The 25,723-nt window shown below is 42.8% G+C and overlaps 1 protein-coding gene across 1 annotated transcript; it reads right to left on the minus strand.

Moving 5' to 3' along the window:
- Positions 1 to 8,769: 8,769 nt before the first annotated feature.
- On the minus strand, positions 8,770 to 22,256 carry lratd1 (LRAT domain containing 1). The gene is made up of 2 exons (XM_067984289.1): positions 22,099 to 22,256; positions 8,770 to 21,641 (listed from the first exon to the last, which is right to left on the minus strand). Exon 2 carries the CDS (start codon positions 21,585 to 21,587, stop codon positions 20,772 to 20,774), a length of 816 nt encoding a protein of 271 aa, XP_067840390.1. The 5' UTR covers positions 21,588 to 21,641; positions 22,099 to 22,256; the 3' UTR covers positions 8,770 to 20,771.
- Between the last annotated feature and the right edge of the window lie 3,467 nt (positions 22,257 to 25,723).

Raw genomic sequence — 25,723 nt, forward strand, 5'->3', positions numbered from 1 at the left:
ACCCCAAAGACCCTGTTCGCTTCCCAGCTGCTTTCCTGCCCGACAGGGAGCAAGCCTGCCAATCTGGTTGTCAGGTGCAAAACCTGTTGACAAGATTTAAAAGGCGTCCTATCATCAAAATTGTCACGACATGCGGGGAACCCTTACTTCCGGGTTTCCTGTCCAAAATTCTTTGCCGCCGCTCTCTTTGCAGCTCCGAATTAATATCTAGGCCAATGATATTGTGATCACTGTTTCCCAGATGCTGTCCTATTGAAACATGCTCCACTTGCCCCGTTCTATTCTTCAGAACTAGATCCAGCAGTGCTTCCTTCCTCGTTGGGCTGGAAAAATACTGATCAAGAAAGTTCTCCAGTACAGGAATTTTTCCCGCTTCTTGCTCTTTACACTGTTTTCTCCCAGCCTATATTAGGGTAATTAAAGTCTATCATTATCACTACTCTATTGTTTTTACTTCTTTCTGAAATTTGCTTGCAGATTCGCCCCTCCATCTCCTTCCTACTATTTGGTGGCCTATAGTATACACCCAGCAATGTAACAGCTCCTCTTCTGCTCCTTAACTATTAACTAAATCGATTCTGACTTTGAACCCTCAAGCACATCATCCTTTTCCATGGCTGTAACAGTATCTTTCATCAATACTGCCACCACACTCCAGGAATGTTAAGTTCCCATTCCTACCCTTGTTTGAGTCAGGTCTCCGAAATTGCCATATCATAATCCCAAGTGGCAACTTGTGCCTGCAGCTCACCAACCTTATTTGTCACACTCCGTGCATTTATGCTTATGCACTCCACAACTGGCTTAGTCAGCTTTGCATTTCTTCTACATTAGTCTGCTTTGTATTTCTCCCACCTTAGATTGTTCTGTATTTCTCCCACCTTAGTCTGTTTTGTATTTCTCCCACCTTAGTCTGTTTTGTATTTCTCCCACCTTAGTCTGTTTTGTATTTCTCCCACCTTAGTCTGTTTTGTATTTCTCCCACCTTAGTCTGTTTTGTATTTCTCCCACCTTAGTCTGTTTTCTATTTCTCCCACCTTAGTCTGCTTTGTATTTCTCCCACTTTAGTCTGCTTTGTATTTCTCCCACTTTAGTCTGCTTTGTATTTCTCCCATCTTAGTTTGCTTTGCAAATGTCCAGGGTTGTTAGGTTTAAAGGGACAATCTTATTCAGTTACTGCTGCCATTAAAATCTTACTATTGTGTTATTTTTGTCGGGTTTTTTTTACTATTGGCCCCTACTTTGTGCTTTTTGGGGAGGGGCTGCCATTTACCTCCTCCTAGCCCTTTTCAGAAAGGGAATAATGAGGTTCCCATTGAGGATTCACCTCTATCTTTGCTTCCTAGAAGAAGAGGAGGAGCAAGAAAGGGAAGCCAGTGAAACTATGGGGGTGATTTTAAACCCCAAGAACGGGTGGGTTGGGGGCGGGTGGGAGTTTAAAACAGTTGTGTTTTGGGTCGCGACTGCAACCCGGCTTTCTTTCTGGTTTAACATCGGCGTGGAAAAGTACAGGCTTCCTATTGGGAATGCAAAGTCTGAAAATTTTACGGTTGCGACCCAAAAAACCAACAATTTTCAACTCCCACACGCCCCCAACCCACCCGTTCTTGAGATTTAAAATCACCCCCTATATCACAAGTGCATGGCATCCACCCACTAGTATCCACATGCAGGAGTATACAGCAGAGATGCTCCTACCCACATTGTACAGGAAGCAGTGTCTTCAAAAGCTTTGCTTTTACAAAGAAAGCCGTCACATCCATACGTTGCAAGTAGGCCTGCAGCCCTATGCACTGTTTGGCAGTGTAGTTAAGGGTATCACTGCCCTTAACTTCTATGCCATGGAATCATTCCAGGCTGCCACTGTAACCTAAGCCAAACAGCTATGCAAAGATGCATCAGGTAAGTCACAGCGGCATTTTTTTTCTAAAGCGAGGAATGTCACTATTTTCCCCATGGAATACCAGTACAAACATAGCTAACCACTGCGATTTTACAAGATCCAAAGAGTCATAGAAATGCAAGTCCCTGGGTAGATTCTTGTACCTAAAGGTTCTCTTCTACATCTTTGGCTAATATTATCTGTGTACTTTCCCAGGACTCCAGCTGTGGTCCATTCATCCAGCAGAATCATTTTTTTAATATTCATTCATGGGATGTCGGCATCGCTGGCGAGGCCAGCATTTATTGCCCATCCCTAATTGCCCTTGAGAAGGTGGTGGTTAGCCGCCTTCTTGAACCGCTGCAGTCCGTGTGGTGAAAGTTCTCCCACAGTGCTGTTAGGAAGGGAGTTCCAGGATTTTGACCCTGCGACGATGAAGGAACGGCGATATATTTCCAAGTCGGGATGGTGTGTGACTTGGAAGGGAACGTGCAGGTGGTGGTGTTCCCATGTGCCTGCTGCCCTTGTCCTTCTAGATGGTAGATGTTGTGGGTTTGGGAGGTGCTGGCGAAGAAGCCTTGGCGAGTTGCTGCACTGCATCCTGTGGATGGTACACACTGCAACCACTGTGCGCCGGTGGTGAAGGGAGTGAATGTTTAGGGTGGTGGATGGGGTGCCAATCAAGCGGGCTGCTTTGTCCTGGATGGTGTCGAGCTTCTTGAGTGTTGTTGGAGCTGCACTCATCCAGGCAAGTGGAGAGTATTCCATCACACTCCTGACTTGTGCCTTGTAGATGGTGGAAAGGCTTTGGGGAGTCAGGAGGTGAGTTACTCGCTGCAGAATACCCAGCCTCTGACCTGCTCTTGTAGCCACAGTATTTATGTGACTGGTCCAGTTAAGTTTCTGGTCAATGGTGACCCCCAGGATGTTGATGGTGGGGGATTCGCAGATGGTAATGCCGTCGAATGTCACAGGGAGGTGGTTAGACTCTCTCTTGTTGGAGATGGTCATTGCCTGGCACTTGTCTGGCACGAATATTACTTGCCACTCATGAGCCCAAGCCTGGATGTTGTCCAGGTCTTGCTGCATGCAGGCTCGGACTGCTTCATTATTTGAGGGGTTGCGGATGGAACTGAACACTGTGCAATCATCAGCGAACATCCCCATTTCTGACCTTATGATGGAGGGAAGGTCATTGATGAAGCAGCTGAAGATGGTTGGGCCTAGGACACTTCCCTGAGGAACTCTTGCAGCAATGTCCTGGGGCTGAGATGATTGGCCTCCAACAACCACTACCATCTTCCTTTGTGCTAGGTATGACTCCAGCCACTGGAGAGTTTTCCTCCTGATTCCCATTGACTTCAATTTTACTCGGGCTCCTTGGTGCCACACTCGGTCAAATGCTGCCTTGATGTCAGGGGCAATCGCTCTCACCTCACCTCTGGAATTCAGCTCTCTTGTCCATGTTTGGACCAAGGCTGTAATGTGGTCTGGAGCCGAGTGGTCCTGGCGGAACCCAAACTGAGCATCGTTGAGCAGGTTATTGGTGAGTAAGTGCCGCTTGATAGCACTGTCGACGACACCTTCCATCACTTTGCTGATGATTGAGAGCAGACTGATGAGGCGATAATTGGCCAGATTGGATTTATCCTGCTTTCTGTGGACATACCTGGGCAATTTTCCACATTGTTGGGTAGATGCCAGTGTTGTAGCTATAATGGAACAGCTTGGCTAGAAGCGCAGCTAGTTCTTGAGGACAAGTCTTCAGCACTACAGCCGGGATGTTGTTATGGCCCATAGCCTTTGCAGTATCCAGTGCACTCAGCCGTTTCTTGATATCACGTGGAGTGAATCGAATTGGCTGAAGACTGGCTTCTGTGATGGTGAGGATATCGAGAGGAGGCCGAGATGGATCATCCACTCGGCACTTCTGGCTGAAGATGGTTGCAAACGCTTCAGCCTTGTCTTTTGCACTCACGTGCTGGACTCCGCCATCATTGAGGATGGGGATGTTAACGGAGCCTCCTCCTCCCGTTAGTTGTTTAATTGTCCACCATCATTTAAAACACCATAAGCATGTTAAGGCACATTAAACGTGCCCTGATTGATATGGGGTGTTCTGAAGCACACTTTGGCAAGGGGCTCAGAAATCATGTTTGGGGTGGTACATGCTGCACAACTTTGTCTTACATAGAAGCCGCCTCGTGAATGCCTTAAAAGACAAAGGATCCCCATCAGGAGCATGAGCATCACAAGATGAGCAGCAGCCTGAAGAGGAAATGAAGGACAACCCATTGCCATCTGTAAAAGGCATTCATGCCAATCTGATATGGGAGACCTTCCCTTCATTATCATATCTAGCCACTACATGAACATCTTCCCTTTTCCCAGCACAAATATGGCATCACCTACAGACCCTTCCCTGCTGCATCAACTCACACAGCTCCCACTCATGCCCCATTAAAGCCACTTCCAGTCATTGCCAAAAACAATGTCTGCCTACACAACTTCAGTGGTCCCATAATTTTATTTACAACACTTACTGTGTGTACATGCCTACTTCTTCTTACCACCATTCTTCCCCTTGGTGCCAATGTGTCATTTAAACTCTTGAACCTAATTTAGTGCTCCTCCTAGCTCCTATCCTAGTGATAGGATTACATGAGGTGGTTGGCCACTTTGGACTGAGGTGGTCCTCATCTCACAGGAACTAGGTCCTGCTGAAGGCTGCAGCTTGCCTTGCTTCCTTTCTGCCAGGTATCGGATGGGGGTGGGATATAGTGGGAGGGCGCACATGTGCTGCTATCCTGAGAGATAGTGCCATCATGCACCATCCTATCATGCCACTAGTCCTGGGCACTGACTCTGCATGACCACTGACCTGCAGGAAAGCAGACCTAATGGTCTCAATGAGATCAGTAGTGCCCTGTGTGACGCCATGCCTGTTCAAACCAGAAGCGAGAGCCCTCTCCAATCAGGCACCTGAGGCCTCTATGGCTTCAGTCTGAGCATCCATGCAGGAACTAAGACTGCCCTAGGGCCTGTGTTACAAGGGTCTTCACTAGAGATGTTCCTGGAGCTGCCACATGCTCTATGGTGGGCTGAGACGCTGTTAAATAAAAAAGAACATTTATTTTTATAGCACTTTTCATGACCTGAGGCTGTCTCAAAGCGTTTTACAGCCAATTAAGTACTTTTGAATTATAATCACTGTTGCAATATAGGGAAACACGGCAGCCAATTTGAGCACAAGATCCCACAAACAGCAATACAATAAATGACCAGAAGTTTTTTTTAGTGATGTTGGTTGAGGGATAAATATTGGCCAGGACACTGGGACAACCACTTTTCTTCATAGATTGCAATGGGATCTTGGGTAAGGCCTACTTCAATGGGATGAGACAGAGACCACTGTCTACAGTAAACTGGGCAAATCTGTTAATGGGTAAAACGTCTGATGATCAGTGGGAAATGTTTAAAGAAACATTTACTGTGATGTACACCTGAGAGGGCAGACAAGGGCCTTGGTTTAACTCCTCATCTGAGAGACAGCACTTCCAACAATGCAGCACTCCCTCCGTACTGCACTGAAGTGTCAGCCTAGAGTACGTGCTCAAGTCTCTGGAGTGGGGCTTGAATCCATGGCCTTCTGTCTCAGGGGAAAGAATGCTACCACCTTTGTCATTCAATGTGTTAGGGTGGACTCCTCCACTCAAACCACCACATACAGTGCCTAACAGCCACGATAAAGCCCCCAAAGCCTGCACCAATCACTGGTGCTCATGAACATCATTCTTTTAAATGCAAGGGCTGCAGATTCCCAGGTTCTTTGGCCAGGGGGTGATAACTCCAGAAGCTCCGGCCAGCAATGATTTCCTCTTCATGCGCCAACATCCACTGTCCTCATTCACTGGCCCTGTGCAGGCCCCATTTCTTGTGCACACCCCTTTTCCTTATGCTCTAACTCCCGTGGAGTAGATGTCTCCAGACTGCGTTTGGGGGATAAAAAGTGAGTGCGTGTGTACGCTGTGAAATACCATCATTCCTAAATGCAGGAGGGCCTGCTTCCTTCTTATGCTATGGCACATCTAGAGAGGGAAAAGAGGCAACAATGGTTTCTGGGGGGGTGGAGCTCATGTATCGCTTTCAGTTGAAGGGGTGACATGTGGGTTTCATATGGTTCCATATGGTTCAGTGCCAATTTGTGAAGCGTACAATGGGAGAAGCAGAATATCCTGACGCACCCTCAATTATCACCTCCCTTCTACAGCTCCATCTCCAACAATCTTGTTGGCACTCTCCCCAGAATCTGTAAAGCTTCCTCCTCACATGGAAAAGAGAGCTCAGCTCCAATATTCCTCCTACCCATCCTACACACCCACGGAGTGGCCTGCAGCAGCGGTAATGGCTTGTGGCTCCTGTCCAAAAACAGGCCTCCAATCCCAAGGATCCATTGGGAAGGTGTTTTTTTTTTAAAATAATAGGTGCTACTTACCTTTTTAGACTTTCCTAGCCTTGCTGCCCGCCCCTCTCTGATTCTCCAATCTGAGGGGCCAGCTGCAAGGGCTCTTACCAACTTCTTCTGGTAACCCCTGCATTTGGCTCCTTTTTCCTATTTGTACCTGACAAATGAGCTAACCTCTGTAGACAAATTTTGGCACTGCTCTCCTAGGATGACTAACATAAAAGGACCTACAAACTTATGGATCTTTGTCAAATACAATTTTATTCTTCTGGCTCTTGAGACTTGAAAGGTTGGCTACACTTGGGAGCGATGGGAAAAAATAATTTTTTTGGCAATATATTTGACCCAAAGAACCTGAGTTGAACATTTTCGAAAGCACGAGGTCAGCTGGATTTTGAGCTGCAAATATTATACCTTGTGGCAGTTTTAATGTCTGCAACCAGCATTAACTTATTCCCAAAATTATGTTAACCTCTATTTCAGGATGTGCTCCAGTCTTCCTGTGTGAAAATTCCCACTGCACAGAACTGTAAATATAAGTGTGCATAAAGGAGCAACTGTTCAATAAAACCCCTTTGACTGATGGACATCTTTTTCTGTACATACCATAAATTATATGCAGCATCTTTCAACTGGGTTAGCACGAGCCACAGGCTTATCTGAAGCAGAAAACACTATTTCTGCAGGAAGAATAAGTTGTGCAATCCTTGGTCTTCCCTGGGAGGAAGTGATAATTGGTTGACTTACAGTTAACAGGATCTCAAGTATGGCTAAACTTTTAATTTGGATAATGAAAGAGTCAGCTAAAAAAAAGCTCAGGAGTCATAGTAGGAAACTGAACCTCTGCCCTTGCTAATAATGTTGGATCTTTTGTACCCAGGCGTTCTCTAAATGGTAAACTTGACTATCTTGTACAAGCCTAGGCAAGGAGGATGGGTGGCCAGAAGAAGGGGACGGGGAAACTAGAGGTCCTTTCTTGTGCAAGTGGAAACATATTGGCATGAGTGACATCAGCAGCTACATAGGTGAGGTGGGCATTTTAACCCATCCTATTTTACTGATCGAGCATATTGTGATTCTAACATCACCTGTTCTCCCTGGGCCCGTCCTAAGAATCAACTTTTGAGTTTATATTAAACTGTAATTTCTTTCCTCACCCCCTCCCCACAGATTAAAGTTATTCACAGTCAACTCCAGGAATAAAATAACTTCAATCCTCCAAAATGTACCACTGTAAAATATTTAGCAGAAGTGGCTTGGTTTTAGCGGAGTTATATCGGAGAGCTTTGTTGTTGTAGTTTTGTACTTTCAGAGGTTCATTCCTAATGTGATTGCATTCTGGAATTCAAAACATTAAATGTACAAAATCATAGAACCAAAAAATAGCTCAAGGCAACAGAAACCTGTTTTAATATTAATTGAAATTAGGTGTGCATGTGTGAAATGTCATATCTTAAAGTTTACACTAAATTTAGGTAACAGAAATAAATGAAGCTAGAAAGGTTATTCATTTATGGCAGTACTAATGTGTACTTAATGATCCTAAGAGCAGTTCTTTATATCATCACTGCATTCATTCTTTGAGGTCCACAGTGTAGTTTAATTCCACAACAATGATGCTAGAATGACTTCTGTACCCTTACTGAACAGTGGGCAACATTGGCACGATCACATTTATTACCTGAGACGGTAGCACTTCAGAGGGCTATATATGAGTCAACCACAGTGTGTGCCAGACCATGTGGGGATGGCAGTTTCCCTTCTTTGGTTCCCTTCCTAGCTATCATGGTCATTTTTTTTCCTGGTGCCAGCTGACAAATTACATTTATTTAATTACATTTCACAACTTGCTAAAGTGGAATTTGAACTCATGACCTGAGTTTCCAGTCCAGTTCCATAGCCATTGCACGACTATATTGCCATAAATGAATAATAAATAAGTGCAGTCAATCTGTTCTATATTACTTAGCATTACTAGATTAAAAGTTTTTTTAAAAAAAACATATTAAAGCGAAGCTTCATTCTGTAGGGAAGAACTAATCCAATACTACATTCCTAAATGTGATTGCCTCTTTGTTGCTAACCTACACGCACATACATTATAGAATAAATTAGTTACCCATGAACAGAATGTGTCCAAGAGCGAACAGTAGAGGTGCAACAATGTTTAGAGTTGGCTAAACATCAGACAATTCTTGGATTTGAAGTGGAGTGGGGGAGGGGCAACATAACCCATATCCAATAATATTTGTGGGGGGGAGGGGGGGGGGGGGGAAAGAAGCGAGGTCACATCCCCTCATTCTTCCTCTACATGTTTGAGCAAAATCAAAAGGTTCAAACTTTCCTTAGCCTGTGCAGTAGTGAACTTTGAAAATAAGCATTCTTACCACCACTCTCATTCCAGCAAATTAAGACACCATAATGGCAAAAATAGATTTTTATTACAGCACATACTTTGTGTCTTTCACATTTAACACCAGTTGTTAATTTTACAGACGCACATTTTGCATTTTTGTTTGATCTGCAGATTTACAGTGTGATGCATATTAATTGTTTAAATGCCATAACAGACATTGTACTTGAACAGAAAACACAATTTGGCTTTGTAGCAGGTTAGCACAGATCTGTGCATTTGCATGAACATATTCCTTGAACAGAATATTTTAAACAGATCAACAATCAAAGTGCATTTTTTATTTAATCATTCTCCATCTCCATGCTCTGCCTTGTGTCTGGAGATCAGATGTTCTTGAGCTGGTAGTATCTCATACTTGTGTTACCTTCCCCCTGACCTTGATATTTAAAGCCCTGTGATTTATCTGAAAACTGCCCACGTGCCTTCATCACAGACCCACGCATACACTTACAAGCACAAATCCAATATCGACAAGCAACTGCAGACTAAATTATGCACACTTCAGTGTGTGTGAATACCAATGTAATGGCTGGGCCTCCAATTATTCCAGCCAATGGTTTTAGCAAATAATCTCCACTGACAGGAAAATTACAAAATAAGAAATACTGTACTCCTGTTGTGCAGACAGGAACTAAATAACATAGAATGTCAAATCAATTTCCAGTTAAATAGATCGGTCATTACTTTCATTTGAATCCGTGATGGAGCTATTTAATATGCAGTCTCTCCTTTTGGATTTGTCAAGCAAAGAGTTAAGTGGGGAACGACAATATAGCCTCAACTTGCAGTGTTAAAGTTCTACTTCATTTATTAATCCAGTGTTAGCTGCCAAATTCAGTACCTGGTGAGCCATACCACGTTATTTTTTTCCCACTCTGTTACCCATTTTGCCGAATAAAATCGAATTAAAAAATTGCAAGCTATAAGACATGCAAGGGGATCGATAAAATATCATTTAAAATGAAACCTTAATAAAAATTCAATCCAGAGTTTTGGTAATTATAAAATATTATACTTTTAGCAACTACTCCTCTTAAAGTATAAGAAAAAACTTACATATTTAAGACCTTGGCTTATGCCTTATCATGTTTCTCACTTCACATACAATAAATTACTTTGACGTGTAGTCATTTATTATATAGCCAAATGCGGCAGCTCTGAACATGCGCTGCCAACCTGTAATAATAAGAGAAATGTATTTTGCATCAGTTAGTTCAGTATATTTACTGCTTTAAATAATGTTACAACAGTCACCTTTCTATAGTAATGGATTCTTGCTTATGTCAATATCAAATTATACTCTTTAATTGGTCTTAAACTGCACTGTAATAAATATAGCATGTTTCTTTTTATCTTTTTTTAATAACCTTTTCTGCCAGATTTTATTCACTAAGGAGCAAAGTGTAAATAACTCCCAATTTTATAGGTGGAAAGGAGTCTTACGTTGTACTGGACCTGGTACACGGTCATCGATATAGAAATTAATTTCATGCTCCAATGTAAGAAGTTGAGCTATCCAATATCTCACTTTACGCCATTTTAATAAAAATCTCGGTGTGGAATTATCCACTTTTTGATTGTATCTCTTATAAAGCATGAGATCTGAAGGATTTTTCACTAACATAAGTACAATCTGATCAAATGTTAAAATCTGTTCAGCAATTTAGCGTATAGGGAAAAATGAAAACGTATTCTTTATTTCAGTTTTATGCCTTTTATTTCAAAACTAAACGTGAAGCAGCAACTGTTTGAAGCAATGGCTCTTATCGACATTCCGGGGTGTCCGTCATAACACCTATTTGATTGTTAGTGAAAATGTATCCCATTTTTACAGCAGTATTATTTGAATAACTTACAAGGCAATATAATGTGTATAATAAATGGATGCGTTTATCTCCAGAATACTTGTACATACCATAACTGTATTTCAATCCTTGAGAACACTGGAATTATTATGTGATTTTCATCTCAATTTTGTTGCATTTTGCTCAAAACAAGACAGGGGTCAATAATGGGATGCTGACCCTGCTCCTAAGGCACTGCCCACGCTTGTCCAAATGAGTTGACCCCACCCCAAATGAGTTGACCCCACCCCATAATGCGGTTGAAGTGCCGGATGGTCTCGGAGGAAGGACGTTACACATCAGCTGCCAGTGAGGAATTGCAGGCTGCCATTGGGGCACCATCACTTTTTGGCGAACATAACTATCCCTGGGGCACAATCACCCTTTTCTTTGGGGACATTAAAGCCACAGAAAGAAAAGGGAGGGCTTATTGGAATTAGAAGGCCATACTGCTGCTAAACACTTTTTATTTTCATGCTGGCCGCCCCCCCCCCCCCCTCCCTTAACACCCATCCCAAATATGCACCATGCATCTGGAGTGCTCCTCAGGCACTCCAGTCGCATTATGGAGAGGCCACCTAAATACCATAACATTTACGGCTTTAACGTATAGGTTCCTAGTGTACTATGCACTGGCCAGCCACACTGAAGTTCGCCAGGTACATTGGGTGCAGAGTAGTCCTCAGGAGCCGGCACGTGATGCACGTCAGCTCAATAGATGCCAGACATAGCATTAATGGCTTCATAGATTTGCGCCAGGAATTTAATGTGTGAATAAAAATTACAACACAGCATAAAATTAAACTTAAGTTTATAAATGGCATCAAAAGTCTATTTTGTTTAATTTTCAAAAATGTACTGGACTTACATTTTGTTTGAAAATAGTTTTTAAGCCAAATAGCTGTTATAGAAGAAACAAAAAGGTAACTGTCGTAGAGAACCTGTGAAAACATGCTTTAATAGGCACTGTGCAACTTCTAATATGCAAAACATGTTGGAACCACACTTTCTGCAAATCTCTGAGCAAAAAGCAGCCTGGGGCTTGAAAAAGGAGTTAGATCAGATCTGTAATTGGGCAGAAAAGTGGGAGTTGAAATTCAACACTGGTAAGTGTAAGGTACTGCATGTTGAAAGAAAAATAAACAGTGACATACTAGCCAAGTGTAAAGCTGAAAGACAGCCAGGGGTGTTAACAGACTTAGCATTTGTTGGCCCCTGAAAATTGGCGGAGGAGGCATGTATCTCATCTAAGTGCTCCCATCCAGGACCTCTGCTTCTGACCCCACCAAAGTTCACGGGGTCAGGGAGCGGTCCCTTCACTACCATCGCACTGGCAGGTGCCTACACTGGGCACCCTGCTTGCCCCACAAGCCCCAAAATTCCAGCAAAATTTGCCAGTTCTGGAGGGGTGTCAAGTGACCTTCCGGAAAATCCTTTGTGGTTCCCCCTTCGTATGGGGTCCACATTTAATAAGTGTCAAAATATCCCCACCTTCTCTTTGGGGATCCAGCTATTATGCTCATCCTGGCCCGCAAAATGTTCCAAAAAGCATGTAACATTATTTTTTTTTAGCAGCCTCCAGAGATCCCTTTAAGGAATGCTGGTTTGGCCATGTTCTGCTATGTTGCAATGGGCAGGGCTTGCGCAGCGCTGCACATTTACCCATCAATTTTGCTTTGGGGGTCCTGCTTCCGGCAGGAGCTTTGGTCACCTATTTCAAGGCCTGGATCAAAACGGGAGCGAGCATGAAGACAGCAGTAAGTTTTCCATTTTGATTCGGGTCTGGCTACTGCCCCATTCCTGCCGAAAAATAAGGTGGTAGAAAGACCAAAATTGTCCCCCTAGTGTCAAAGGATTCAATTATGAGGAGCGATTAGTAAAACTTTGATTCTTGACCCTTGGAATGAGATAACGGAGAGAGGAACTTACAGACATGTATATAACATATTACATAGTATTGAAAAGATAAATTTGGAGCACTACTTCAAAGTCTATGTCATGAAAGGAGGGGGACACAGATTCAAACTGGAGAAGTGTAAATTTAGGACCGATATTAAGAAGTTCTTTTTGACGAGATGAGTGATTGACAATTAGAATGGATTTTTGGAGAGGGCTGTGAAATCATTTAAGACAGCTTGACAATATGATGGGGGAGACTGTGGGCTTTTTTTTTTAGATGGATTAGCTAAGATGGGCTGAATGGTCTTCCTCATCTGTATTTATCTTGTGATCTGTTAAAGAAAGTTGACTAATAGCAGTGATTAAAAAATATTTTATATGCCAAGCAGTGTTGTGGTATTGGCTTTATACAGTTCATCTTGAGCTGTAACACTGTCAATCGCCCATAATGTAGAGAAGTGCTGCACTAATGTTTCTCTCATTGGCACACGCGTAATGGGACTAGATAGAATTATCAAGCACTGGTGGTCATTTTGACTTTGGGCGATCGTGTAAAACCGGCGATATCGATTCAGCTGCCCATTACACATCTCTCCCAGGAGAGCCAAAATTACTCTCACTGTGTTTACAAATACTGCCTGGCAAAACAGCATCGCTCCTTTAAGAACTGAAGGCAAATCAAATGGAATGCATTTCTGAAACACTCTCCACTATGGAAAAATATTTTACAAATTCAGATAAAATACTGCAGTGAAGTGAAACGGTCTATTTCAAAAGCAATTGCTCACTCCAAAGGGTAAAAACACAATGGCCCGTAAATTGCTCTAAGCAGCAAACCAGCAGTGGTTGTCGCTCATTAGATTTAAATTCACCCACTAAGTTACCGTGTTCTTTCCCGGGCTGTGAGCTTGGTGAAAGGATTTTTAAGGCCCCTCAACCAATAAGCTTGAAGCAAGCCACACTGTAAGTACCAGGAAGGACAGTTCATTCGCAAGCTAAAAACTCAGATGTTCCCGATAAGATATCATAAAATGACAGAGAAAGCAAAAACAATGAAAGAGAATAAGATTAAAAGACGGAGATAAAAGAGACAGGAGGAAAAAGTTTTTTAAAATTTTACATTTTTTAAAAGTTAATTTTTAGTGCCAGAGAGATTGTTTGGCAGTCATTAAGACCTACCACACTGTTAAAACTTAGTTTAGGCCTAAAAAAAAAACTGAGCGTACCTGTTTAGTGGGGAGGTTAGTTTGTTTCCAGCTGGACAGGGAGCAAGTTGGTGCTGGTCCGTTGATTCCATTGATTGCAGCCAGCAATATCCTTTTAAGGCGAAGCTGTTACATTGGTGGCGAACCAGGAAGAGCAAGTTCCAGATTTCCGCGTTCAACTGCGCATGTGCGGTCACCGGAACATGCTCTTCGATTGCACCCTTAATAACGGTAAGCGCTGTTAGGCTCACCATTATTTTAAAAGCAATTTCTGGGCCATTCATTTAGCTAAACTATGCATCCAAATGAAGTATCCACTTACTTCCCAAAAACGATTGTTTAAGTTATCATAATTAATGTTTAAAACCTAGTGCTTTATACCCTGCAACTGTTTAATCTGAGAGAAGCTACATGAAAAATCTACACATGTTCAGACCTTAAAATCTAAACTATCCAAGAAAACAAACAGAAGCCATTTGGATATTGTAAATCAAAATGGGAGGTTTTCTGTTGGCAATTAAGGTATTCCAAGGCACAGAAACCTTAGTTTACTTTGCTTAATCAAGATTTCATAAATTGTTATCTATTTTAGATACAAAAGTATATTTTACAATCAACGAAATTCATGTACGAACACTCAACTTGCTCATACTGCATTCCTGTGTGTGCTATTTTTAGGTAGGCTTTAACCCATTTATTTTATCTTAGCTTTAAGTATTTATAGGTGAACTTCACCAATTGGAAAATCTACCATAGCTGATCTCCTGTAGGGTTGCTCATGCACAGATCGGGGCCTAATTCCTTAACGCTTCAAACCATGCGCGATTCCGATGGCTGCAGCAACAGTGCACCAGAACAGAGAGGAAACTGTTACATAAAATTTACAGCACAGAAACAGGGCATTTGGCTCAACTGATCCATGCTTGTGTTTATGCTCCACATGAGCCTCCTCCCACCCTACAACATCTAACCCTATCAGTATATTCTTCTATTCCTTTCTCCGTCGTGTACTTATCTAGCTTCCCCCTAAATGCATCTATGCTATTCACCTCAACTATTCTTTGTGGGAGCTCATTCCACATTCTTACCACTCTTTGGGTAAGGAAGTTTCGCCTGAATTCCTTATTGGATTTATTCATGACCATCTTATATTTATGACCCCTAGTTTTGGATTCCCTTGTTGCGGTGTCTTGCTGCATTGTAGTATGGGCAATAGTTCCAGCTGAAGGTTAAAAAAAAAACTTAAAAGAGCTTTGATGATTTTAAAATTTCTGCTTCAACTTAGTCAAAAGTAGCCATTTAAGATTCTACCCCCAACCACCCCCCACACCGCCCGCCACAGCACATAGCAACACTAGAGGTCGGGGACACACCAGCGGTCTTGGCGCCTAGTTTTAATAGAGTATTAACGATGGGAAATATGTCACACAATGTCATCCGTGTACTATTCCAACACACCCACCAATACCTGGACAGAAGTATTATACATCCAACACTACTTCTGGCAGGCAATCCCACAAGTGGCATAGGGTGGCAGGGTGTTGGCGGATCGGCTCATCATTACGATTTTCCTTGGCCCGCCTGCCCAGATTATGATGATACCCCGGCGAAAATGAGACAGAAAAATCAGGATTCTAATCTACTTCCTCTGCCAACTTGAAATTGATCTTAAAAGTGCATACATCACCACAGATTTTTTTTAAATTGATAAAAGTAACGAGCAGCGCCATCGTCACAAGGATTTGATCAGAAATGTCCTTTCTGATGCCGACTCTTTGACAACTGACCAGCAATCCTCAAAATATGTCCATCTTCCTTATGAATTGCAAGGTATAAAAGACACTTTTGTACAGCTGAAGCTGTGCTAGAAGACTTCACTGAAGCAATGTTATGAATGCAAAGGACATTACTAAACTGAATTCTGTACACGAGATTCAAATTTCAAAACTTGCTATATCTTGGGCAGAAATGCCACAGTGGTTCTCAAACAGTTAATCAGCTGATTACTGATCTGAAAATATAAGGAGCAAAATGTTTCCTTTGAACTAGTAGCATCTAGATAAACACATACCCGATCTCAGCCTTATTCTGATCCAGGCATAAACACCAATTCACCACTCTACAGTATAAAAATTCCAAACCAAGCAGAAAATGTAATGGCAAAATATTGTAGTTCTATTAGGTTCAATTGAAATACATTTGGAACTGTTTTGGAAATTGTAATTATATTTCCTTCTAGTTTCAAAAACAATTCCTAGGAAGGTTTCTGTTCATGGTTTACATCTTTGGGCAGTGTGGATAGGAATTTTACGCTAAGTGAGGTATTAGCTACTTATGCTTTATGTGCACATATATAAGCCTGCTACCTTCTGTCTTGGAATCTAATTAACTTGGTATACTATTCTGGAGCCGGACCTCATGTTTGATATCTATTGTTCCAATACCTGTATTCAGGATGAATTAGGCCAAAGAAAAAGGAATATCTTGTTTAACTATATTATAGAGTTCAGGAATTTGAAAGTCAAACCTGATCTTTTCAGTACATTATATTAAAATATTGCAGCTTTTTGTAAATGTAGGGGTGGAATTTGGTTATGGACCATCCGACAGCACGCACCCCAATCGGGAGGCCAGAGGCCATCCCGAAATTAGGCCTTAGGCTTCATTCCAATCATTTAGACGAGCTGCCAGCACCTATCGGCCTCCAGATTCAGTTTGCATATTTGAAACACATGCATTTCGGGCTGCATGCCTCGCCAGCAGAAGCTCTCCAGTACGTCCCAGGAGGGAGGAAGAGAAAGGGGGTCGAACACGGGTTGGCAGCGGTCCTCAGGGGTGCTGTGGAGCACGCCCCCTTTTTGGTGGCGGCCGTTTACTAAGCCGCGTCCACGCCCGGAAAACCTGAGCAGAGCAGGCCCGACACCTGCACCACTCAAGGCAGTCTAATTTCTCAGAGGAGTCCTAAAAAAGGCATTAAGCCCTTCATTTAATATATGCAAAGGGCCCAACGCCTGTTTTAAGTGGCTGCCAGCAATGCCTGAAAACATTTTAGGCAACATTGGGTCGTGAGAGACAGCACCGTGAAAATGTTGCTTTTGGACCCTGTGCTGCACCTGAAAAATGCCCAATTTCTACCTCACTGTGTCTCAGGGATTGCGTTTAACGTTCCACTACTGTGTGAAATTGCCCACCTTTTATAAAAAGGGATTAGAGAAGTAAATCAGATAGCCACATGAAATCAGAAATATATATTTTCCATTCTTTCTTTCTGTTGTTCCTTAATATTATGAGTAAAAGGCTGGCTGGAATTTGACAAATAAAAATGTTCCTTGAAACCTCATCATGTACAATAATATCTTACAGAGCATGTGGGCATAGGGAGTTGGGGTTAGCTTCTTTAAACAGAAAGTCTTACAGTTGACCTGGCATGCGTCATACACCCTGTAACAGCCTACTCGGAAATTGATCAATATTCCTTTTTTAAACCAGTATAAACACTGACTCCTGCTGGAGAATCTTATGCTTGAATTCATGCAATGAACTGTGGTTTCAGTAGTGAGGATTCTGGGGTAGAAATTTGTCTCGGGAGTTAGCATAAAACGAGCGATAGCGAATCAGCTGCCGGTTACTGCGATGTTAAAGACGGAGTGTAAAATGGGCTGCCGATTCTCGATCACCTGTTTTGTGCTAACTCCCAAGACAAAGTTGTACCCCTCTATTTCTTGCATGTTCTAGTGGGGCACCTACACTGCTGGACTGAATAGTACATTCACGTTGCTTGCTGCATGTACTTGTTCATGCACGTCGAAAAGCATCTAGAAATGCCTGTTATCGTAATGATGAGGTGAGCAGGAAGCAGCTGTCAGAAAATGCACAGTGCATTTATACTGTGCTGACTTTTAATTCCAACAGAAGACTCCTTTTGCTCAGTTCACTGCAGGATATGAAATTCCAGGATTCTATGAGACCCTGGGCTTTCTGCAGTCTCCAACCATGAGTATAAACAAAATTAATCAAAAATAACAAACCTAATCAGAGAATTGGAATTTGAATCCTATTTCACTGGCTATGCCAATCAGAACTGTCTAATCAGATGACCTGGTTAAGTTATTCCAGGGTATGGGGATGAGTGGCTTAGCAGGGCACCAGTTCTTTGCTCTACGCTTTAATCTATCAATAAAATCTGTGCTCAGTCCCACTGCTGAGCTGTTGACTAGGATGTTCCATCAGGAAAACAACACTTTGTCCATCCATCTCAACCAAAGTAGAAAATGGGTTTGGTTTCTACAGTTGGACTTCCACGTGTAGAAATGTTATGGCTTGCAGAGGTTAGTGTTGTGCAGGTGTTCAGTCTGTGAGGCCAGTGCAGACTGAACACCTGTTAGCTTTCTAGTGCAAGCTAACAAGAATTGAACTATGAATACATAAACTCACCAGGTTCTAGTTCCTTAATAAATTTGTTTACAGAAAATACAAGGTGGCCTAAAACTAGTATTTTCAAAGGCCCTGTTTTCCAGTTGGATTAATTGATAGCCTTTAACCTTTCTATTGTGATCCAATGGAAAATATGGGTTTTATTCATGAAATGTCTTACTTTTTGTCTTTGAACTAATATTTGTCACTTCCCAAGGCACAGTTTTCTTTATCGCAGATTAGTTTGTACTGGCTAGGTTCAATAATATAGTAACTGGAATTTAATTTTGTTTAACTGAACAAAGCAAATAGTCACAACGTCTGCTTGGAAGGAGAATTATTCTAGAGGGTGCCTTAATGCTTGATTGTAGTTAAACTTCAGTTCTTTTAAATTGATCTGTCATGCAGAAAGTTAATAAATGTGACAACTTACGACAATTGAGGGCTGATTAGAATCAGGCCCTAAATCAGTTAAAAAGGGTTATTGATTAAGCTGGTAATCTTTTTAGCACTAGCTACGAAGTTAGAAAATACATTTTCTGGCCGATATCAAGATAGACATGACATATGGCGGTCTGATATGGCTACTTTGGAGTAGAAATTTGTTCTGGCAGCACTGCAAAATGGGCATGAACGAAACGGCAGCCTGTTTTACACTCTGCCCGATTTTCTTTTCCATAGTCCCAATACATCAAATTTAGGGAACAATCAGGCAGAGTAGACTAGGTCAGACACCTCCACAAACAGCCCACTGTATGGTATTCTTCAAACATGAGGAGCTGAATGACCTACTCCTGTTTCAATGTTCCTATGAAATTAGTTTCACTGCCAGAAAGATAATGTAGCCTTTAATATAACTTTAATTTTGTTTTGGCTTTGGGTCATAGCAGAGACAGTGGTTCAATTAACACTGGGCTCTGGCTCTATCACCTTGACAAATAATTTAATAAAATTAGAGATGAAGCCAATGGGTATGATGACATTCCAGTGATACTGCTTAATCACCAAAGATACAGGAAACAGTGAACGACGGTTCTTTTGTGCTCGGCTAGTGTTTGAATGTCAAAATTATCACAGTTCTAGTCGTCATCTTGCATAATAAAAATATGCAGACCAAAAGGTAAGTATATGTTCAGTGTGCACTTACTAATGCCCGTAACTACGAGCAGATACAAGGCTCTGCTCTTTCACAGGACATGAGCTGCTCATGTTACTATTTCAACTGGTAGTGGGTTCGGTGTCAGTTGTACATGAAGACTGCCGTGCCTGGCAAAACAGTCTATGGCGATATTACAATCCATCAGTATACTGAAAGAGCACAACAGGTGAAAGCACTGATAATATTGCAATTTCACCTATTACAAAACATAGAAATTGTGACAGAAAATAAAAAAAAAGAAAACAAGATTCATTTAGCCTGTCCCATTAAAATCTCGAATTTGAATTATCGAAGTAAAAAAAAAATTTCTATTACAACTTTAACATCCCATCACTCAATGCCACAGCCTAGAAGCCTGAGGAGGGACAAAAGCTGCCCAGAGATGTCTCCCCCTTGCTGCTGAAGCTTATCTCCTAGTGAGTTAACCAAGCGCGGTATTTACAGTATCTAGGAAGACTTCGATGTGCTGGGCCCTTCCGAGCAAAAACAATGCGAAAACATAGGACACAGAGAAAATAGGAGGGAGCTGACCACACACACACAATCCTTTCATATTCATACAGAAATTATATCCCCCCCAAAAAGTACTCTAATATTCCTGCATCCATAACTTCCCATTAATATAGCAGAACAAATGACATTACATACTAGTGTGCAGGTTAACATAGGAAACTGAAAAGTGGCAGCAGGATCCCGTACAGCCTGCCAATGAGATATCCACAGCATAAGCTTCTCAGGGCCAATGCTGCTCTGTGCCTGACTCACAAGCACTGATGCTCCATCATTTCAAAGTGCTTTGCAAAACTATGACAAGTGAGTGACAGACAGACAGTCCCCAAGGCTTGAGAACACATCTTTTTGGCATGTTTATGCCATCTCCACAAGGTTATTTGGGTACTATTCTCTAAATAATAGAACAAAAATGAAAACTGTTTACTCCATCCCCTTTGGAAGCCTTCAAGAATACACACATGGACATGGAAGTAGTAAACTCGCTAAACAGAACACTGCCTCGTTCATTTGGTTTGCTGTTTTCTGCACTGAAGATGCAAATCCCCCACCTAACCAAATAAATGTGTTTTAATATCAAGAAATTTGTTCAAACAAAAATGGGAACAAGAGGATTCCTCGACAAAGGGCAACGAAAGCTGCTCTGGATCGGAATATCAGAATGTCCAGGCTGAAACCATAACATGAAAAATGGCACACAGAATGAACACTGGTCTTGTAAGAATTGGCAGTTATAAAACGTACGTGCTAAGTTCACACCTTAATCGTTTCAGTGTTTTCGGTAATGAGGATAAGTCATTGGAGAAGGTAACCATCAATTCATATCCTACTGCACAGCTGGCGCCTGGAGTGTTGCCATCCTGGTGAAACCGTGGGGAGGGAGGGAGGGTGAAGGGTGCAGCCCTCAGTATTAGGAGTACATACCAGAACAAGTTCCAACTCGCCACGCCGTCTCTTCCTTCCCCCCTCCTCCCTCTGCTACTTGTGATTTAACACAGACAGCTCCTTTAACACTCCTATTTTCCCGCTGGCGTCCCGGCGGCGCTTTTCCCTGATCAAATCCTCCAGGCTGGGAAAGTTGAACGTGTGCACCCTGTCGTCGGACAGGTGCAGCTTGAGGAAGTAGCGCCGCTCGCCGGTGTGCACCTCCCCGCCCGCCTTGAACTCCCGCTTGCCGAACCTGCACCAGGCGGCGAAGCTCTCCGAGTCGGCCCAGCAGATCTCCTGGCCCTTCAAGCCGACGTGGCCGCTGGCGTTCTGCACCACCAGGTCGGGCGGCAGAGCTCGGTACCGGTACCAGCTGTTGACGATCCGGGCCGGCCGGCCGCTGCTCACATCCGACAGGCGCTCCTTGCGGATCTCCTGCCTGTGCAGGTGGATGACCTGACTCTCCCCGACGTAGACCGCCCAGTGAGCCGGCTGGTCGCTGGCTGCAAGTTCCACCAAGTCCCCGGCCCGGCACATGGGCAGTAAGGTTTTGACCGAGTACACCTGCAGGTCCTGGTTGTTGCCCAGTTTGGAGAAGATGCACTCCTGGCAGCAGAAGGCCGAGTACTCGATGTCGCCCCCCCACCCCCCCGCCACCACCGCCGCGGCGGCGGCTTCGTCCTTCTTCTGGGGGCTCGGCTCTTTCCATCTCTTCTCGGGCTGCGCTCGCTCGTCCATCTCATCCTCTTCGTCCGAGAAAAAGTAGGCGACCCCTACCCTCAGCTCGTCTTTCTCGATCCCGGATGGGTCGCCGGTGGGGAGCTCGCTGTAATTCAGATGGGTGATTCGATCGATTTGATTTCCCATCAATGACACACGCACACATATACACAAAAAAAAAAGGACAAGGGGAATGTGTACCTGGAAAGAAAGCACAGACACACGCACACAAAATGTAGCTCTTTTAATTGTTTGCTTACCCCCCCCCCCCTCTCCCCAAATAGATCAGATCCCTTCCGCATAACTCATGTTACAAAAAGTGGGACAATTCACCGCGACCTTCTGGGCTGAGAAAAGGCAGCCCACTTTTAAATGTCTTAAACCCACTTGCCTCCGTTAAAAACAAAGTCAATCTGCCAATACGTTCGTAACCTCCAGGCAAATTTCACCTACAACTTAACAGTAAACAGAGTGACTCACTCCCAAACTACTACATATTCAAATTTTTTTTAAAAAGCCTCCCCTCTCTTGAGCAAGGCTCAGTTAAAAAGTCTGTGCATTAAACACAGGGGGGGGGGGTTCTTTTTCTTCTGTTTTATTTTTACGGATTCAGTGTGGGTTTTATTTTTGGAAGGAGAGACCTTCTGCCTGAACTCACCTGGCGGCGGCGGCGGCCACCACCACACCGAGCCTTGTTAACTGCGGGTCTACCTGGCGATCTTGCTAGCGCTCCTCCATGCGCGCTGCCCTAGGTGAGACATCCAGCCCACTCTGCGCCGTGCATGTGGTGTCCGCAACTCAGCCCCAAAAAAAAAATTGACACACTCAGCCCCCCGCCTCCCGGGCCCAGCACTAAAGCCCGCCTCCCGGCGGCGCTCATTCGCTTACTCGTCCCAGCGACATTCCCGATGGGAGCGTTGATTGGTCCGCCCTTGGTTGTCAATCAAGCAAACTGGCAGCCCACGCCTCCCCACTCTCAGAACTCCCGATTGAAGAGTTTCGGGGTGGGGGGAGGCTTTGTTTAATCTGATTGCAGAGCAAGTCGCTGCTGGAAGCGCCGCTGATAAGCTATGTTTTTTTAAAAAAATTACTGACTCAACTTTCCTACCATCATTTCAGGGTTTCCCGCCATGTCATCTTATGGATTAATTGATTAATATTATGTTGAACCAAGAGGATCGAATTGCTGTGCACTTTTGATTGCAGAACGCAATAGGAACAGCCTGACAATAAATTACTTATCGAAGTGCATCAGTGTTCAGTATATATTTTTCAATTGCTTATTAACAAAAGAAACGTCGCTTTGGAAGGATATATTACCGTAATATTGTTATATCTGCAGTTAAACCCACTATATTGTTTCTGTGTATAAAGTAACGAATGTAAATCCCAAAGCTGCACGAACGTTTTGCTCTTGAATTGTATACTACACCTGTCTATAAATAACATCCGAAGTCAGCCTCAAAGGTCGTTATTTAAGATAACGTTCTAGCTATTTAAAAGTGCCCAGTTTTCCTAACACTGAAATGTACTTAACCAATTCATAATTTCTTTCCTTAAAGGCAAATTCATTAACAAGTCTACTACAGAAAGGGAATTAGGCAAGTTCGAATTTCATAATTAAGAAATTAAATTAGCAAAGTAATTATTACTTTTAAATGGACCCTTAAAGGAGAAACGCTTGTCTCCACGGACCAATTGGTTTTGTTTGTTTTCAACTGATGCCCTGTGAGGCTGAAAGCAATATGAATATTGCAGTTGCATAAAGCTTAAATATCAGGAGTAGCTTTATTAATATTCACCCTAAACTACGATATATAAAGGTTACTTCACAATGGTTCTGCACGCACCCCCTGCCTGCAACTGAATCATTCAAATCATTCAAAATAAAATTCCAAAGCCTTTCAGCTGCAACAAATGGGAGGGTGGAATTTCGTCTAGGTAAACGGATGATACCGCATTGGCTGTCTGTTATATTTCCTGCTTGATAGTCAGTTCTAGTGATGTCTTAGCACTTTGGATGAAAGACACTTCCCTTATAGCATGGACGAGAGGACAAAAAAAGCGTTGAGAAGGTAACAGATTTTCCAATCATGAGAGGAAGTTAATGTCTTGAACGACCTATAAACTGCTTGATCGAAAAGTAGTGATCTGTGAGATGGTATCCAAAAAAAAATCATCTCAGTGAAGTTATGTTAAGATATGAGGAGTATGTAAATAGCTAAGATAGTGAAAAGCACAGCAAAAAGACCATACACGAAAAAGGCATGAAAATGGGGACAGTCACACTACTGGGAGTGTAATATAGACCCCCAAACAGCCAGAGGGAGATAGAAGAGCAAATATGTAGGCAAATTTCTGAGAAGTGCAAAAGCAAGAGGGCAGTAATAGTAGGAGATTTCAACTACCCTAATATTATCTGGGATACAAACAGTGTGAAGGGTATCGAGGGCACAAAATTCTTAAATTGCATTCAGGAGAACTTTTTTAGCCAGTATGTAGCAAGCCCAACAAGAGAGGGGGCCGTTCTGGATTTAGTTTTAGGAAATGAGACTGGGCAGGAGTGGGAGAGCATTTTGGTTGTCGTGATCATAATTCAGTTAGATTTAGCATAGTTATGGAAAAGGACAAAGATAGAACAGGAGTTAAAGTTCTCAATTGGGAAAAGGCCAATTTTACTAAGCTAAGAAGTGATTTAGCAAAAATGGACTGGAAACAGCTACTTGAAGGTAAATCAATGAGAGAGCAGTGGGAGGCATTCAAGGGGTTCAGAGTAAACATGTTCCCACAAAGAAAAAGGGTGGGACTGCCAAATCTAGAGCCCCCTGGATGTCAAGGAGCGTACAGGGTAAGATAAGGCAAAAAAGGAAAGCTTATGTCAAACACCAAGAAAGCAATACTACAGAAAGTCTAGAGGAGTATCGAAAGTGCAGGGATGAAATTAAAAAGGAAATTAGGAAAACAAAGAGAGGGCATGAAAAAATATTGGCACGTAAAATCAAGGAAAACCCAAAGATGTTTTATAAATACATTAAGGGTAAGAGGATAACTAAGGAAAGAGAAGGACCTATTAGAGACCAAAAAGGTAAACTATGTGTGGAGGCAGAAGATGTTGGTATGGTTCTTAATGAATACTTTGCGTCTGTCTTCACAAAAGAGAGGGACGATACAGACATTGTAGTTAAGAAGGAGGAATGTGAAATATTGGATGGGATAAACATAGTGAAAGAAGAAGTATTAAGGGGATTAGCATCTTTGAAAGTAGATAAATCACCAGGCCCGGATGAAATGTATCCCAGGCTGTTAAAAGGAGCAAGGGAGGAAATAGCAGAGGCTCTGACCATCATTTTCCAATCCTCACTGGATACAGGCATGGTGCCGGAGGATTGGAGAAATGCTAATGTTGTACCATTGTTTAAAAAGGGAGTGAGGGATAGACCAAGTAATTACAGGCCAATCAGTCTAACCTCGGTGATGGGCAAATTATTGGAATCAATTCTGAGGGACAGGATAAACCATCACTTAGAAAGGCACGGAGTAATCAAGGACAGTCAGCATGGATTTGTTAAAGGAAAGTCATGTCAGACTAACTTGATTGAATTTTTTGAGGCGGTAACAAGGAGGGTAGCGCGTTTGATGTAGTCTACATGGATTTTAACAAGGCTTTTGACAAGGTCTCACATGGCAGACTAGTCAAAAAAGTAGAAGCCCATGGGATTCAAGGGAAAGTGGCAAGTTGAATTCAAAATTGGCTCAGTGACAGGAAACAAAGGGTAACAGTCGACGGGTGTTTTTCTGACTGGAAGGCTGTTTCCAGTGGAGTTCCGCAAGGCTTAGTATTAGGTCCCTTGCTTTTTGTGGTATATATTAATGATTTGGACTTAAATGTAGGGGGCATGATTAAGAAGTTTGCAGATGATACAAGAATTGGCCGTGTGGTTGATAGTGAGGAGGAAAGCTGTAGACTGCAGGAAGATATCAATGGACTGGTCAGATGGGCAGAGAAGTGAAATGGAATTCAATCTGGAGAAGTGTGAGGTAATGCATTAGGGGAGAGCAAATGAGGCAAGGGAGTACACAATGAATGGGAGGATACTGAGAAGTGTAGAGGAAGTGAGGGACCTTGGAATGCATGTCCACAGATCCCTGAAGGTAGCAGGATAGGTGGATAAGGTGGTTAAGAAGGCATACGGCATACTTTCCTTTATTAGCCTAGGCATAGAATATGAAAGCAGGGATGTTATGCTGGAACTGTATAAAGCATTAATTAGGCCACAGCTTGA

This window comes from Heptranchias perlo, chromosome 5, assembly GCF_035084215.1.
Source record: "Heptranchias perlo isolate sHepPer1 chromosome 5, sHepPer1.hap1, whole genome shotgun sequence".
Classification (NCBI taxonomy): domain Eukaryota; kingdom Metazoa; phylum Chordata; class Chondrichthyes; order Hexanchiformes; family Hexanchidae; genus Heptranchias; species Heptranchias perlo.

Bases quoted from the DNA above. Each gene is read 5' to 3' on its own strand.
- lratd1 (XM_067984289.1), bottom strand. From the start codon at position 21,587: ATGGGAAATCAAATCGATCGAATCACCCATCTGAATTACAGCGAGCTC.